At 42.6% G+C, this 17,515-nt stretch overlaps 1 protein-coding gene across 3 annotated transcripts in view; it reads left to right on the forward strand.

The window, feature by feature from the left end:
• LOC139418588 (interleukin-13 receptor subunit alpha-2-like) overlaps nt 1-17,515 on the forward strand; it is a 31,260-nt gene that overhangs the window by 12,100 nt on the left and 1,645 nt on the right. For 2 of the 3 annotated variants that reach the window (XM_071168175.1, XM_071168176.1), the window contains exons 2-8: nt 1,103-1,201; nt 3,645-3,796; nt 7,388-7,541; nt 7,794-7,914; nt 8,043-8,227; nt 8,505-8,659; nt 13,597-13,744. In XM_071168175.1, the coding sequence (XP_071024276.1) occupies nt 1,114-1,201; nt 3,645-3,796; nt 7,388-7,541; nt 7,794-7,914; nt 8,043-8,227; nt 8,505-8,659; nt 13,597-13,744 (1,003 nt within the window). In that variant the 5' untranslated portion in view covers nt 1,103-1,113. Of the gene's footprint in view, nt 1-1,102; nt 1,202-3,644; nt 3,797-7,387; nt 7,542-7,793; nt 7,915-8,042; nt 8,228-8,504; nt 8,660-13,593; nt 13,745-17,515 lie in introns of all 3 variants that reach the window. The other variant, XM_071168174.1, reaches the window with a different exon arrangement.

A 17,515-nucleotide genomic window follows, 5' to 3' on the forward strand; every position in this document is an offset into this window, starting at 1 on the left:
TGCTGTGAATATGGCACCAAATACTTAACTTTTTACCATCTTTAAAACACATGTAAGTGAATGTCCCAATATTTTTGGTCCCCTAAAATCATCGGGGAACTATGTACAAAAAGTGCTGTAATACATATAACGCAAACATCTCGCAAGGTTGCATGTTCAAATCTCATCACAGACAACTTTAGCATTTTAGCAACTTTTCAACTACTCACAAATGTTTTGCTACTTTGCAACTACTTAGCATGTTAGCTAACCCTTCCCCTCACGCTAACCTTAACCCTTTTAGCCATCCCTTCGCATAACCCCAACATTAACCTTTTTTAGCTAACCCTAACCTTAACCCTTTAACCTAACTCTTAAATTTAACCCTAACCCCTAGCCTCGCTAACGGTAGCAAGCTAGCTAATGTTAGCCACCTAGTCACCTAGCTAGAATTCTTAACATATCATACATTTGAGCAAATTCTTTACATATTTTACGTTTAGAAAATTCATAGTATATTGTACATTTTGCAAATTCGTAACATATAATACCAATTGTAATTCTTAACATATCATACGAAATCGGTGATGGACATCCACAAATGAATACATACCATAGTAATACATGATACTGATTTCTCAGATTTACGTACAGAATAATACAAAATACTCTGAGACCATATTTCAACAACCCAACCCAAACAACTAATGAAACCACTCATTTTTTTGCAAAAATAACAAATTGTAAGCGAAGTAGGCAGACCTGCTTAATTCTCAATTGAAACATTGTTTTTGTGTTTAAAAGGCTAAATTACACATTCTGTTAACATATGACCCCAGATTGATCTGTCTTGCAATTTGTAGTCTGATATTTCAGATTAAGATATGATACTTTTTTACAAAGTTGTTTGGATGTGGTGAACAACTTTTTCAAAGTGACTTTAGTTAAGTAAACTATATGTTTTTTTATTTGTTGTTTTATTGTAGCTTAACTTCTTCCAGTGTATAGTAATTGGTATTTTAGTAAACTATATTTTCAGAGTACTGTAGCTTCCCCAACACTGGATAGATATGATTGATTTATCAATAGTAAATTCTACCATTACATTCTCATGATGTTCCAGGGGCCAGAAGAATGTTGAAGAGTAAAACGTGGCAGTTGACAGCCATCTTAATGCTTATATCTGATTGGAGTCAGTCCATCAAGTCACAAGAATTTACAGGTTAGTCTCTGCAGGTGTCTTTCCATTCATTAATCACTGTTTTACTGTGTAATATCTCATAATACCAGGCAGATTTCCGTTCAAAGTTATGTTTGTACAAGAATGTGATGGGCTGTCAAATACACTGTACTATATAGGCTATATAGGTGGTTATATCCAGACAGCACATGGCTAGGTGGGTGGCGGTGAGTGTGGGAGGTTGAAATGAAAGCGCACTGCACAGTCACATGGCCGCTCAGCATCACAGAGAGTGTTTGCACATTGGCAAGATGTCGCCAAAACATCTGGATTAGATCACATTTTCCCTTCAGCCGCTATTTGGACGACGCATGTCAAAGCTCCTAAATTATACTGGCAATAATAAAAAGTTACAGTCGTGAGTAAATACATTTTTTTATACTCTTCATTTTTCATACTTGTCCCCTGTGGGAATCGAAGCCACAAAGCTCCATGCTCTACCAACTGAGCTAAATGAGAATATATATAGATTGGAAGTGACTTTGTTTGTGGGTAAAAATGAAAGAGGGAAGACTAGAGTTAATGTCAAGTTTATTAACCTATTGCTATACCATCAAATTCTTACAATTACTCCGGCACAAAGAAGAGAGGAACGAGGAACAGAGAAACAGAAACATCACATTTAACAAAAATCTAGCTTATGCAGGCTGAGGACCACACTATTTACCAAGAGGGTTTTCATCTATATTTTAGCTGTCTATTTACCACCACAAACTGATACTGCCACTGACCGCACTCAACGATCTGTATAAGGCCATAAGCAAACAAGAAAATGCTCATCCAGAGGCGGCAGGGCTTGTAAACTATTACGGACTACAAAGGAAAGCACCGCCGCAAACTGCCATTGACGCAAGCCTACCAGACGAGCTAAATTACTTCTATGCTCGCTTCGAAACAAGCAGTACTGAAGCATGCTTGAGAGCACTAGCTCTTCCGCACGACTGTGTGATCAAGCTCTCCGTAGCCGACATGAGTTAAGACCTTGAAACAGGTCAACATTCCCAGGGCTGCAGGAACAGACGGATTACCAGGATGTGAATCCGAGCTTGTGCTGACCAACTGGCAAGTGTCTTCACTGACATTTTCAACCTGTCCCTGACCGAGTCTGTAATACCAACATGTTTCAAGCAGACCACCATATTCCCTGTGCCCAAGAACACCAAGATAACCTGCCTAAATGACTACCGACCAGTAGCACGCACGTCTGTAGCCGTGAAGTGCTTTGAAAGGCTGGTCATGGTTCACAACACCATTATCCCAGAAATCCTAGACCCACTCCAATTTGCATACCGCCCCAACAGACCCACACATGAAGCAATCTCTATTGCACTCCACACTGTCATTTCCCACCTGGACAAAAGGAAAACCTACCTTTTCTATTTATTTACCTTGTTTTTTTTGTTTTACTTCAGTTTATTTTGGTAAATAATTTCTTAACACTTATTTTTCTTAAAACTGCAATGTTGGTGAAGGGCTTGTAAGTTAGCATTTCACTGTGAGGTCTGTTACCTGTTGTATTCGGCGCATGTGACGAATAAAATTTGATTTGAATATGTGATGAATGTATTTACAAAATAAGGTGAAAAGAATGCATGGGACAAGTACTGTAATCAGAAAACGCGCTTTTATTATTTTTTTAAATGATATTTTCTGATCAAAGTATTGCCAACCATGACCTGAAAATATTGACTGTCCATTGGTAAGCTATGCCTAAAAGTTGCGATATGTGACCTCCACGGGTGCGGAATGATTATACACCCAGAGAAGGCTGCATTGTGACACTCGACGCCAGTCAGAACGCAAATCTTTGGCCGACATATCAAAATGCGTAGGGAATATGTCGTTTGGAGAGCGTTTGCACATTGGTGAAATGACGCCGAGACATCTGAATAGAATGTTGATGCCTGGCCTATTTATATAAACGATGTAGAACTGTAGAATGTAGGCAATGTGCTAATGCTCTCAATACTATACCACATAATCCCGATGTATCATGTGTACATCGTAACTACGTTGGGCAGACGTGTGTGCTATTTGGTTCCCAATTTCAATATCTACAACATCTCCAGCCGACTCTGTGACGCTGAGCGGCCATGTGACGGTGTAGCGCGCATGCATTTTGACCTCCCACAGCCGCTTTCCCGCCGACCTAAACTGTCTGCAAGGACTGAGCGAAATTAGCGAAATTAGCGAAATTATAGCTCTAACCATGTTGAGGCTATACCGTGCTTATTTATAATTAAATTGTTTACAAACAATAGATAAAACAAGCTTATATTTTGGCTTTGGTTGGGTTACAACAATATATATAATGAATTGATGAACCAATCACAGATTGCCTCTTAATGCTTACTGCAAGCTTGCAGGTGCCTTTTGCTCTATTAACCTTTGACCTGAAAATACTGTGTACCTCATTGACTTCCAGTGGATCCTCCTGAGAACATTGGGATTGATGACCCTGGCCACCTCGGGCCGCTCTACATCCACTGGACGGCTCCAGCCAGCCTGACCAACTTGACTGCCTGCTCCATGAGATACCATCTAGAGTACTTCAACACATATCAGAGCAGATGGACTGTAAGTCACTGGACACAAAACTAGACATTGTCAAACGTGCACCTACCTCCCGGCGTTCTTCTTATCCTGCCAACTGTGTGTCCTAATGCTACTGTATTCTTATACACAGAATAACAGAGAAACGTGATGCACCATCCATAAACATCCTGCCAAAACCAGTTATGATTTACATCAGAAGTCAATATTTCCCAATGATATCATCTCCTAAGATCTGTCTAGATTTGTGGTTGACTAGCTGTAACTGTACAGTGCCTTGCGAAAGTATTCGGCCCCCTTGAACTTTGCGACCTTTTGCCACATTTCAGGCTTCAAACATAAAGATATAAAACTGTATTTTTTTGTGAAGAATCAACAACAAGTGGGACACAATCATGAAGTGGAACGACATTTATTGGATATTTCACACTTTTTTAACAAATCAAAAACTGAAAAATTGGGCGTGCAAAATTATTCAGCCCCTTTACTTTCAGTGCAGCAAACTCTCTCCAGAAGTTCAGTGAGGATCTCTGAATGATCCAATGTTGACCTAAATGACTAATGATGATAAATACAATCCACCTGCGTGTAATCAAGTCTCCGTATAAATGCACCTGCACTGTGATAGTCTCAGAGGTCCGTTAAAAGCGCAGAGAGCATCATGAAGAACAAGGAAAACACCAGGCAGGTCCGAGATACTGTTGTGAATAAGTTTAAAGCCGGATTTGGATACAAAAAGATTTCCCAAGCTTTAAACATCCCAAGGAGCACTGTGCAAGCGATAATATTGAAATGGAAGGAGTATCAGACCACTGAAATGACTGGATCAGGGAATCTTCATTAGAGAGATGATTGTGATGACTGTGATTGTTCGACAGTGTCCGTGTGTCTTACCCTTTTGCAGTGATATGAACCCAGGTAGCTCCTTCAGCTATTCTCACAGCAAAGGCTGTCACCAGGAAGTACTTGGTATGGTCCCTCCCACTGTGGCTGCTTCCAGTCCTTTCTCTTTAGTGATTGGACCCAGACCCAGTCCCCTGGCCCAATCCCGTGGGTAATCTACTTCTGTAGTTCTCCTGTAGGACATAAAACCTTTGAGATACGGGTTTGGTTAACAAACAGTCTTCTACTTGTTCTATCTAATCGTGTCCGCCAAGTAAGTTGGGAACGCTATAAAAAAATTGTTTTAGTATTATCCAAAAGGCCACAAAGTGTCCTATCCCATCCCCCGTTTGATACATGGCTTCGCCCCTGTATCAATATATATCTACTTTAAGAGTTACCTGTGCTGTTTTCTATGGGCTTGGATGTATATGTGCTTGTCTATGTAAACCGTAATCTTTCTCTCCTTTTTTATTTCACAGGCCCTAGTCAATGCTAATATTTCGGCCTGTTGTGCCAAACAATTTCCGGGCAACGCTTCCGTGGTTAACACCTTGTTTCCAGAAACCAACTAAGCTTTCATTCCCTTTTGTCTCCCCACAGTAACTGCTATCTACCCATTCTGTTCTTCTCCCATTCTGTTCTTGCTCATGTCCTGGCCCCCCTTATTAACCTTCTCCTCTCTGTTCTCAAGCCTTCAAGGTCTCCGCAGTGGGTGGAGGGCTCCTCTTTCTGCCCTTTCCCCTATCTGTCTGTAGCTCTTTCTCATTACAGTCTGTAACAACTATGTGCTGTTTCCAAACATTAACTAAGTGTCTCACTGTTTGGCTTTATCTGAACTCATGGATTTTTTGAAAAAACATGTCTATGGTGGTGATTTCTAAAGTCCTTACATACAGTGCCTTGCGAAAGTATTCGGCCCCCTTGAACTTTGCGACCTTTTGCCACATTTCAGGCTTCAAACATAATGATATAAAACTGTATTTTTTTGTGAAGAATCAACAACAAGTGGGACACAATCATGAAGTGGAACGACATTTATTGGATATTTCAAACTTTTTTAACAAATCAAAAACTGAAAAATCGGGCGTGCAAAATTATTCAGCCTCTTTACTTTCAGTGCAGCAAACTCTCTCCAGAAGTTCAGTGAGGATCTCTGAATGATCCAATGTTGACCTAAATGACTAATGATGATAAATACAATACACCTGTGTGTAATCAAGTCTCCGTATAAATGCACCTGCACTGTGATAGTCTCAGAGGTCCGTTAAAAGCGCAGAGAGCATCATGAAGAACAAGGAACACACCAGGCAGGTCCGAGATACTGTTGTGAATAAGTTTAAAGCCGGATTTGGATACAAAAAGATTTCCCAAGCTTTAAACATCCCAAGGAGCATTGTGCAAGCGATAATATTGAAATGGAAGGAGTATCAGACCACTGCAAATCTACCAAGACCTGGCTGTCCCTCTAAACTTTCAGCTCATACAAGGAGAAGACTGATCAGAGATGCAGCCAAGAGGCCCATGATCACTCTGGATGAACTGCAGAGATCTACAGCTGAGGTGGGAGACTCTGTCCATAGGACAACAATCAGTCGTATATTGCACAAATCTGGCCTTTATGGAAGAGTGGCAAGAAGAAAGCCATTTCTTAAAGATATCCATAAAAAGTGTCGTTTAAAGTTTGCCACAAGCCACCTGGGAGACACACCAAACATGTGGAAGAAGGTGCTCTGGTCAGATGAAACCAAAATTGAACTTTTTGGCAACAATGCAAAACGTTATGTTTGGCGTAAAAGCAACACAGCTGAACACACCATCCCCACTGTCAAACATGGTGGTGGCAGCATCATGGTTTGGGCCTGCTTTTCTTCAGCAGGGACAGGGAAGATGGTTAAAATTGATGGGAAGATGGATGGAGCCAAATACAGGACCATTCTGGAAGAAAACCTGATGGAGTCTGCAAAAGACCTGAGACTGGGACGGAGATTTGTCTTCCAACAAGACAATGATCCAAAACATAAAGCAAAATCTACAATGGAATGGTTCAATAATAAACATATCCAGGTGTTAGAATGGCCAAGTCAAAGTCCAGACTTGAATCCAATCGAGAATCTGTGGAAAGAACTGAAAACTGCTGTTCACAAATGCTCTCCATCCAACCTCACTGAGCTCGAGCTGTTTTGCAAGGAGGAATGGGAAAAAATGTCAGTCTCTCGATGTGCAAAACTGATAGAGACATACCCCAAGTGACATACAGCTGTAATCGCAGCAAAAGGTGGCGCTACAAAGTATTAACTTAAGGGGGCTGAATAATTTTGCACGCCCAATTTTTCAGTTTTTGATTTGTTAAAAAAGTTTGAAATATCCAATAAATGTCGTTCCACTTCATGATTGTGTCCCACTTGTTGTTGATTCTTCACAAAAAAATACAGTTTTATATCTTTATGTTTGAAGCCTGAAATGTGGCAAAAGGTCGCAAAGTTCAAGGGGGCCGAATACTTTCGCAAGGCACTGTATTTAGATTCAATGGAATTATTCTGGAGTTTTTCCTGTGAATGTAAAACACCCTACAGCATTTTTAGGGGGAGTGAGAATGAAATATTCATGAATGTATTCATGAGAACATCATGAATACATTGGAGATTTTTAAAAATCTTTTCAATATAGTAGTAATGGCCAGGTGCCTGAGGTATGCATAATATTAATGTGATATTGTCTGTGAATGGTTAGGTGATCAGGACTGTACGGACATGGTACCGTGCTCAGTTTGACCTGGAGAAGGAGGTCAGGGTGCGGATCTCCACCTTACTGAAGGGAGCCTGCACCAACGGCACTGAGCTCAAGAGCCCCTTCACAGAGATGGTTCTGCCACCCAATAACACAGGTGAGGTCAGGAGGACAATGTGCTTTTGTAGATATGGAATTGTTTGGATTAAATGACACCAATAGGCTGACAGAAAGCGAGATTCGTTCTATCCTCTTATCATCCTATATAGGAATGAACAATGAGTGAGTGCTGTATAGCTGGAATTCTCTACAGGCACCATTATGGACAGGGGCGGAATGGGGCGGTTCGATTTGGTCGACCAGCTTCAACCATCTATTTATCTCTTAACCTCTTTTAATTTGTTTCCAGGCCCAGTTGGCTCCAGGGTCCAGGGGTTTGGTTGCGTGTTTTATCAGAAGGAGTTCATGGAGTGCACCTGGGAGACGGGCTTGGAGGAGCCAACCCAATCCCAGTACAGCCTGTACTTTTGGTAGGTCACCCTAAATGGGTACGTTAGAACATCTCTCCTAATGTATGGCCTACCTACATGTCTGTACCTGTTATATATTGGACAAATGTGGCGTGTTGATGCCTGAGTGTGTCTGTGTGCTTCTCCAGGCATCGGGAGATGGAGCAAGCGGAAGTGTGTCCTCAGTACATCCACTCCAATGGGGTCAGGACTGGCTGCAAATTCACAGAGGAATCTCTCTCAGAATTCAGTGATTTCAACATATGCATAAACAGCTCCTCTCCTAAGGTGGTCTTGAGGTCGGCGTTCTTCTCCCTGCAAATTCAGAATTATGGTACTTAAAACTCAACTTCACAACAAGGCATGATATGCCTCACTTATTCAATGCAATACTGCTAGATTTTCTTCACATAAACATTCTTCAGCTGCACATAATGTTATTTTTCATAATGTCCTTTGTTCATAGCACATCCAGATATTATCTGCACAGTCTAATCTCTCCTCCGGTCTCATTACACCCACCGGTACTTGCAATGACATCATTATGTCTTCTCCGTTCTGGTTTCTTTGTAAACAATCCACTGACTCCTTTGGGCCTCTTTGTACTCTAGTGAAACCTGCAGCCATTGAGACAGTGCATCTGGAAGCTAGTCCAGACAGGAGGCTCCAGGTGCAGTGGGACTTGCCCAACGAGAGGATTCCCAGGCACTGCCTTGAGTATGAAGTGGAAGCCAGAGAGGAGGGCGTAGGCGGGCAGCCGTTGTTGGTATGTCCTTCTTGAACCTGTCTCTCAATATCTCCAATGACGTTATGTGTCAAAACATTGTGTAATTCCCTGAGATAACAGGTAGCGTAGCAACTTGGCCATTGCTCAGTCTGCAAGGTATAGTGGGCGGTGTTGCAATCTACTGCAAAGATAGCCTGCAGAGTTCTGTCCTACTATCCAGGTCTGTACCCAAACAATTTGAACTTCTACTTTTAAAAATCCACCTCTCTAAAAACAAGTCTCTCACCGTTGCCGCCTTCTATAGACCAGCCTCTGCCCCCAGCTGTGCTCTGGACACCATATGTGAACTGATTGCCCCCCATCTATCTTCAGAGCTCGTACTGCTAGACAACCTAATCTGGAACATGCTTAACACCCCAGCCATCCTACAATCTAAACTTGATGCCCTCAATCTCACACAAATCATCAATGAACCTACCAGGTACCACCCTAAAGCTGTAAATACAGGCACCCTCATAGATATCATCCTAACCAACTTGCCCTCTAAATACACCTGTGCTGTTTTCAACCAAAATCTCAGCGATCACTGCCTCATTGCCTGCATCCGTAATGGGTCAGCGGTCAAACAACCTCCACTCATCACTGTCAAACGCTCCCTGAAACACTTCAACGAGCAGGCCTTTCTAATCAACCTGGCCGGGGTATCCTGGAAGGATATAGATCTCATCCCGTCAGTAGAGGATGCCTGGTTATTCTTTTTAAATGCCTTCCTCACCATCTTAAATAAGCATGCCCCATTCAATAAATTTAGAACCAGGAACAGATATAGCCCTTGGTTCTCTCCAGACCTGATTGCCCTTAACCAACACAAAAACATCCTATGGCGTTTTGCATTAGCATCAAACAGCCCCCGTGATATGCAGCTGTTCAGGGAAGCTGGAAACCAATATACACAGGCAGTTAGTAAAGCCAAGGCTAGCTTTTTCAAGCAGAAATTTGCTTCCTGCAACACAAACTCAAAAAAGTTCTGGGACACTGTAAAGTCCATGGAGAATAAGAACACCTCCTCCCAGCTGCCCACTGCACTGAAGATAGGAAACACTGTCACCACCGATAAATCCACTATAATTGAGAATTTCAATAAGCATTTTTCTACGGCTGGCCATGCTTTCCACCTGGCTACCCCTACCCCGGTCAACAGCACTGCACCCCCCCACAGCAAATCGCCCAAGCCTTCCCCATTCCTCCTTCTCCCAAATCCAGTCAGCTGATGTTCTGAAAGAGCTGCAAAATCTGGACCCCTACAAATCAGCAGGGCTAGACAATCTGGACCCTTTCTTTCTAAAATGATCTGCCAAAATTGTTGCCACCCCTATTACTAGCCTGTCGTCTGAGATTCCCAAAGATTGGAAAGCAGCTGCGGTCATCCCCCTCTTCAAAGGGGGGGACACTCTTGACCCAAACTGCTACAGACCTATATCTATCCTACCCTGCCTTTTCTAAGGTCTTCGAAAGCCAAGTCAACAAACAGATTACAGACCATTTCGAATCCCACCATACCTTCTCCGCTATGCAATCTGGTTTCAGAGCTGGTCATGGGTGCACCTCAGCCACGCTCAAGGTCCTAAACGATATCTTAACCGTCATCGATAAGAAACAATACTGTGCAGCCGTATTCATTGACCTGGCCAAGGCTTTCGACTTTGTCAACCACCACATCCTCATCGGCAGACTCGACAGCCTTGGTTTCTCAAATGATTGCCTCGCCTGGTTCACCAACTACTTCTCTGATAGAGTTCAGTATGTCAAATCGGAGGGTCTGTTGTCCGGGCCTCTGGCAGTCTCTATGGGGGTGCCACAAGGTTCAATTCTTGGACCGACTCTCTTCTCTGTATACATCAATGATGTCGCTCTTGCTGCTGGTGAGTCTCTGATCCACCTCTACGCAGACGACACCATTCTGTATACTTCCGTCCCTTCTTTGGACACTGTGTTAACAACCCTCCAGGCGAGCTTCAATGCCATACAACTCTCCTTCCGTGGCCTCCAATTGCTCTTAAATACAAGTAAAACTAAATGCATGCTCTTCAACCGATCGCTGCCTGCACCTGCCCGCCTGTCCAACATCACTACTCTGGACGGCTCTGACTTAGAATATGTGGACAACTACAAATACCTAGGTGTCTGGTTAGACTGTAAACTCTCCTTCCAGACTCACATCAAACATATCCAATCCAAGTTAAATCTAGAATTGGCTTCCTATTTCGCAACAAAGCATCCTTCACTCATGCTGCCAAACATAACCTTGTAAAACTTACCATCCTACCAATCCTCGACTTCGGCAATGTCATTTATAAAATAGCCTCCAATACCCTACTCAATAAATTGGATGCAATCTATCACAGTGCCATCCGTTTTGTCACCAAAGCCCCAAATACTACCCACCACTGCGACCTGTACGCTCTCGTTGGCTGGCCCTCGCTTCATACTCGTCGCCAAGCCCACTGGCTCCAGGTCATCTACAAGACCCTGCTAGGTAAAGTCCCCCCTTATCTCAGTTCACTGGTCACCATAGCAGCACCCACCTGTAGCACGCGCTCCAGCAGGTACAGTGCCTTGCGAAAGTATTCGGCCCCCTTGAACTTTGCGACCTTTTGCCACATTTCAGGATTCAAACATAAAGATATAAAACTGTATTTTTGTGAAGAATCAACAACAAGTGGGACACAATCATGAAGTGGAACAACATTTATTGGATATTTCAAACTTTTTTAACAAATCAAAAACTGAAAAATTGGGCGTGCAAAATTATTCAGCCCCTTTACTTTCAGTGCAGCAAACTCTCTCCAGAAGTTCAGTGAGGATCTCTGAATGATCCAATGTTGACCTAAATGACTAATGATGATAAATACAATCCACCTGTGTGTAATCAAGTCTCCGTATAAATGCACCTGCACTGTGATAGTCTCAGAGGTCCGTTAAAAGCGCAGAGAGCATCATGAAGAACAAGGAACACACCAGGCAGGTCCGAGATACTGTTGTGAAGAAGTTTAAAGCCGGATTTGGATACAAAAAGATTTCCCAAGCTTTAAACATCCCAAGGAGCACTGTGCAAGCGATAATATTGAAATGGAAGGAGTATCAGACCACTGCAAATCTACCAAGACCTGGCTGTCCCTCTAAACTTTCAGCTCATACAAGGAGAAGACTGATCAGAGATACAGCCAAGAGGCCCATGATCACTCTGGATGAACTGCAGAGATCTACAGCTGAGGTGGGAGACTCTGTCCATAGGACAACAATCAGTCGTATATTGCACAAATCTGGCCTCTATGGAAGAGTGGCAAGAAGAAAGCCATTTCTTAAAGATATCCATAAAAAGTGTTGTTTAAAGTTTGCCACAAGCCACCTGGGAGACACACCAAACATGTGGAAGAAGGTGCTCTGGTCAGATGAAACCAAAATTGAACTTTTGTCAACAATGCAAAACGTTATGTTTGGCGTAAAAGCAACACAGCTGAACACACCATCCCCACTGTCAAACATGGTGGTGGAAGCATCATGGTTTGGGCCTGCTTTTCTTCAGCAGGGACAGGGAAGATGGTTAAAATTGATGGGAAGATGGATGGAGCCAAATACAGGACCATTCTGGAAGAAGACCTGATGGAGTCTGCAAAAGACCTGAGACTGGGACGGAGATTTGTCTTCCAACAAGACAATGATCCAAAACATAAAGCAAAATCTACAATGGAATGGTTCAAAAATAAACATATCCAGGTGTTAGAATGGCCAAGTCAAAGTCCAGACCTGAATCCAATCAAGATTCTGTGGAAAGAACTGAAAACTGCTGTTCACAAATGCTCTCCATCCAACCTCACTGAGCTCGAGCTGTTTTGCAAGGAGGAATGGGAAAAATGTCAGTCTCTCGATGTGCAAAACTGATAGAGACATACCCCAAGCGACTTACAGCTGTAATCGCAGCAAAAGGTGGCGCTACAAAGTATTAACTTAAGGGGGCTGAATAATTTGGCACTTTTGGCATGATTTGTTAAAAAAGTTTGAAATATCCAATAAATGTCGTTCCACTTCATGATTGTGTCCCACTTGTTGTTGATTCTTCACAAAAAAATACAGTTTTATATCTTTATGTTTGAAGCCTGAAATGTGGCAAAAGGTCGCAAAGTTCAAGGGGGCCGAATACTTTCGCAAGGCACTGTATATATCTCTGGTCACCCCCAAAACCAATTCTTCCTTTGGCCGCTTCTCCTTCCAGTTCTCTGCTGCCAATGACTGGAACGAACTACAAACATTTCTGAAACTGGAAACACTTATCTCCCTCACTAGCTTTAAGCACCAGCTGTCAGAGCAGCTCATAGATTACTGCACCTGTACATAGGCCATCTATAATTTAGCCCAAACAACTACCTCTTTCCCTACTTTATTTATTTATTTTGCTCCTTTGCACCCCATTATTTCTATCTCTACTTTGCACATTCTTCTACTGCAAATCACCCATTCCAATGTTTTACTTGCTATATTGTATTTACTTTGCCACCATGCCCTTTTTTGCCTTTACCTCCCTTATCTCACCTCACTTGCTCACATTGTATATATATACTTATTTTTCTACTGTATTATTGACTGTATGTTTGTTTTACTCCATTTTACTCTGTGTTGTTGTATGTGTCGAACTGCTTTGCTTTATCTTAGCCAGGTCGCAATTGTAAATTAGAACTTGTTCTCAACTTGCCTACCTGGTTAAATAAAGGTGAAATTTAAAAAAAATAGTAAAGACAGAAATGCATGATCTCAGATCATGCAGGCACATACTGTACTGAACATAGTTCTCATTTTGTTTTGACACATAGCATTGAAGATAACCTTTGAAGAAGAAAATAATAATATTATTGGTTAGAGAATAGACAAAATCTGTCTGAAGTTTTGTTCAGATCTGATATTGTTCCTGTCACCAGCAGCAGAGGAACGTAACAAATGAGATGACGCTGACTTCCCTCTCAATGGATGGTGCCCGGAGGAAGTGCTTCCGGGTCAGGTCTAGGATGCACCAGTACTGTGCTGACAGAGGCTTCTGGAGTGACTGGAGCCATTGGTCCTGTCACTCAGGTAACAGATTTCTCCATACAGAAATCATCTCCTGGTGTATATCCTTAAATTCAATTCATAGATTTGCCTGTTTGTTCTCCTCCATGCATATTTCGCCCCCTGTATATACAGTTGACGTCGGAAGTTTACAAACACTTAGGTTGGAGTCATTAAAACTCATTTTTCAACCACTCCACAAATTTCTTGTTAACAAACTATAGTTTTGGCAAGTCGGTTAGGACATCTACTTTGTGCATGACACAAGTCATTTTTCCTACAATTGTTTACAAACAGATTATTTCACTTACAATTCACTGTATCACAATTCCTGTGGGTCAGAAGTTTACATACAGTAAGTTAACTGTGTCTTTTAAACAGCTTGGAAAATTCTAGAAAATGATGTCATGGCTTTAGAAGCTTCTGAGAGGCTAATTGACATCATTTGAGTCAATTGGAGGTGGACCTGTGGATGTATTTCAAGGCCTACCTTCAAACTCAGTGCCTCTTTGCTTGACATCATGGGAAAATCAAAAGAAATCAGCCAAAACCTCAGAAAAGATATTGTAGACCTCCACAAGTCTGGTTCATCCTTGGGAGCAATTTCCAAACGCCTGAAGGTACCACGTTCATCTGTACAAACAATAGTACGCAAGTATAAACACTATGGGACCATGCAGCCGCCATACCGCTCAGGAAGGAGACGCATTCTGTCTCCTAGAGATGAACGTACTTTGGGGCTAAAAGTGCAAATCAATCCCAGAACAACAGCAAAGAACAAAGAACGATGCTGGAGGAAACGGGTACAAAAGTATCTATATCCACAGTAAAACAAGTCTTATATCGACATAACCTGAAAGGCCGCTCAGCAAGGAAGAAGCCACTGCTCCAAAACCACCATTAAAAAATCCAGATGACGGTTTGCTACTGCACATGGGGACAAAGATAATACTTTTTGGAGAAATGTCCTCGGGTCTGATGAAACAAAAATAGAACTGTTTGGCCATAATGACCATTGTTATGTTTGGAGGAAAAAGGGAGAAGCTTACAAGCTGAAGAACACCATCCCAACGGAGAAGCACAGGGGTGGCAGCATCATGTTGTGGGGGTGCTTTGCTGCAGGAGGTACTGGTGCACTTCACAAAATAGATGGCATCATGAGGGAGGAAAATTAGGTGGATAAATTGAAGCAAAATCTCAAGACATCAGTCAGGAGTTAAAGCTTGGTCGCAAATGGGTCTTCCAAATGGACAATGACCCTAAGCATACTTCCAAAGTTGTGGCAAAATGACTGAAGAACAACAAAGTCAAGGTAATGGAGTGGCCATCACAAAGCCCTGACCTCAATCCTAAAGAACATTTGTGGGCAGAACTGGAAAAGCGTGTGCGAGCAAGGAGGCCTACAAACCTGACTCAGTTACACCAGCTCTGTCAGGAGCAAACGGCCAAAATTCACCCAACTTATTGTGGGAAGCTTGTGGAAGGCTACCTTGTTTGACCCAAGTTAAACAATTTAGTTAAACAATTTAAAGGCAATACTATCAAATAAAGCTGAAATAAATAATTCTCTATTATTATTCTGATATTTCACATTTTTAAAATATAGATTGATGTGATGCTAACTGACTATAGATTGAGGTGATGCTAACTGACCTAAAACAGTGAATTTTTACACAGATTAAATGTCAGGAATTATGATTAACTGAGTTTAAGTGTTTAAGGTGTATGCAAACTTCCGACTTCAACTGTACATATCAATACATACACACAAAATCTAGGTCAAATAGGGGAGAGTTGGTCTGTGAGGTGTTGCTTTATCTGTTTTTTTAAACCAGTTTTGTTGTTAATTTGAGCAATATGAAATGAGAGTTCCGTGCAATCGTGGCTCTATAAACACTGCTCAAAAAAATAAAGGGAACACTAAAATAACACATCCTAGATCTGAATGAATGAAATATTCTTATTAAATACTTTTTTCTTTACATAGTTGAATGTGCTGACAACAAAATCACAAAAATGATCAATGGAAATCAAATTTATCAACCCATAGAGGTCTGGATTTGGAGTCACACTCAAAATTAAAGTGGAAAACCACACTACAGGCTGATCCAACTTTGATGTAATGTCCTTAAAACAAGTCAAAATGAGGCTCAGTAGTGTGTGTGGCCTCCACGTGCCTGTATGACCTCCCTACAATGCCTGGGCATGCTCCTGATGAGGTGGCGGATGGTCTCCTGAGGGATCTCCTCCCAGACCTGGACTAAAGCATCCGCCAACTCCTGGACAGTCTGTGGTGCAACGTGGCGTTGGTGGATGGAGCGAGACATGATGTCCCAGATGTGCTCAATTGGATTCAGGTCTGGGGAACGGGCGGGCCAGTCCATAACATCAATGCCTTCCTCTTGCAGGAACTGCTGACACACTCCAGCCACATGAGGTCTAGCATTGTCCTGCATTAGGAGGAACCCAGGGCCAACCGCACCAGCATATGGTCTCACAAGGGGTCTGAGGATCTCATCTCGGTACCTAATGGCAGTCAGGCTTCCTCTGGCGAGCACATGGAGGGCTGTGCGGCCACCCAAAGAAATGCCACCCCACACCATGACTGACCCACCGCCAAACCAGTCATGCTGGAGGATGTTGCAGGCAGCAGAACGTTCTCCACAGCATCTCCAGACTCTGTCACGTCTGTCACATGCTCAGTGTGAACCTGCTTTCATCTGTGAAGAGCACAGGGCACCAGTGGTGAATTTGTCAATCTTGGTGTTCTCTGGCAAATGCCAAACGTCCTGCACGGTGTTGGGCTGTAAGCACAACCCCACCTGTGGTTGTCGGGCACTCATACCACCCTCATGGAGTCTGTTTCTGACCGTTTGAGCAGACACATGCACATTTGTGGCCTGCTGGAGATCATTTTGCAGGGCTCTGGCAGTGCTCCTCCTGCTCCTCCTTGCACAAAGGCGGAGGTAGCGGTCCTGCTGCTGGGTTGTTGCCCTCCTACGGCCTCCTCCACGTCTCCTGATGTACTGGCCTGTCTCCTGGGAGCGCCTCCATGCTCTGGACACTACGCTGACAGACACAGCAAACCTTGTTGCCACAGCTCGCATTGATGTACCATCCTGGATCAGCTGCAGTACCTGAGCCACTTGTGTGGGTTGTAGACTCCGTCTCATGCTACCACTAGAGTGAAAGCACCGCCAGCATTCAAAAGTGACCAAAACATCAGCCAGGAAGCATAGGAACTGAGAAGTGGTCTGTGGTCACCACCTGCAGAACCACTCCTTTATTGGGGGTGTCTTGCTAATTGCCTATAATTTCCACCTGTTGTCTATTCCATTTGCACAACAGCATGTGAAATTTATTGTCAGTGTTGCTTCCTAAGTGGACAGTTTGATTTCACAGAAGTGTGATTGGCTTGGAGTTACATTGTGTTGTTTAAGTGTTCCCTTTATTTTAGGAGCAGTGTAATATTGTATGCTTTCTTGAATTTGTTCTGGATTTAGATAGGCAGAACTGTAGGCAGAACTGAAAAAGCGTGTGCGAGCAAGGAGGCCTACAAACCTGACTCCGTTACATCAGCTCTGTCAGAATGAACGGGCCAAAATTCACCCAACTTATTGTGTGAAGTTTGTGGAAGGCTACCTGAAACATTTTACCCAAGTTAAACAATTTAAAGGCAATGCTACCAGATACTAATTGAGTGTATGTAAACTTGACCCACTGGGAATGTGAGGAAAGAAAGAAAAGCTGAAATTAATCATTCTCTCTACTATTATAATTTTTTATTCTTAAAAT

The sequence above is a fragment of the Oncorhynchus clarkii genome, chromosome 10, assembly GCF_045791955.1.
Source record: "Oncorhynchus clarkii lewisi isolate Uvic-CL-2024 chromosome 10, UVic_Ocla_1.0, whole genome shotgun sequence".
Lineage (NCBI taxonomy): Eukaryota > Metazoa > Chordata > Actinopteri > Salmoniformes > Salmonidae > Oncorhynchus > Oncorhynchus clarkii.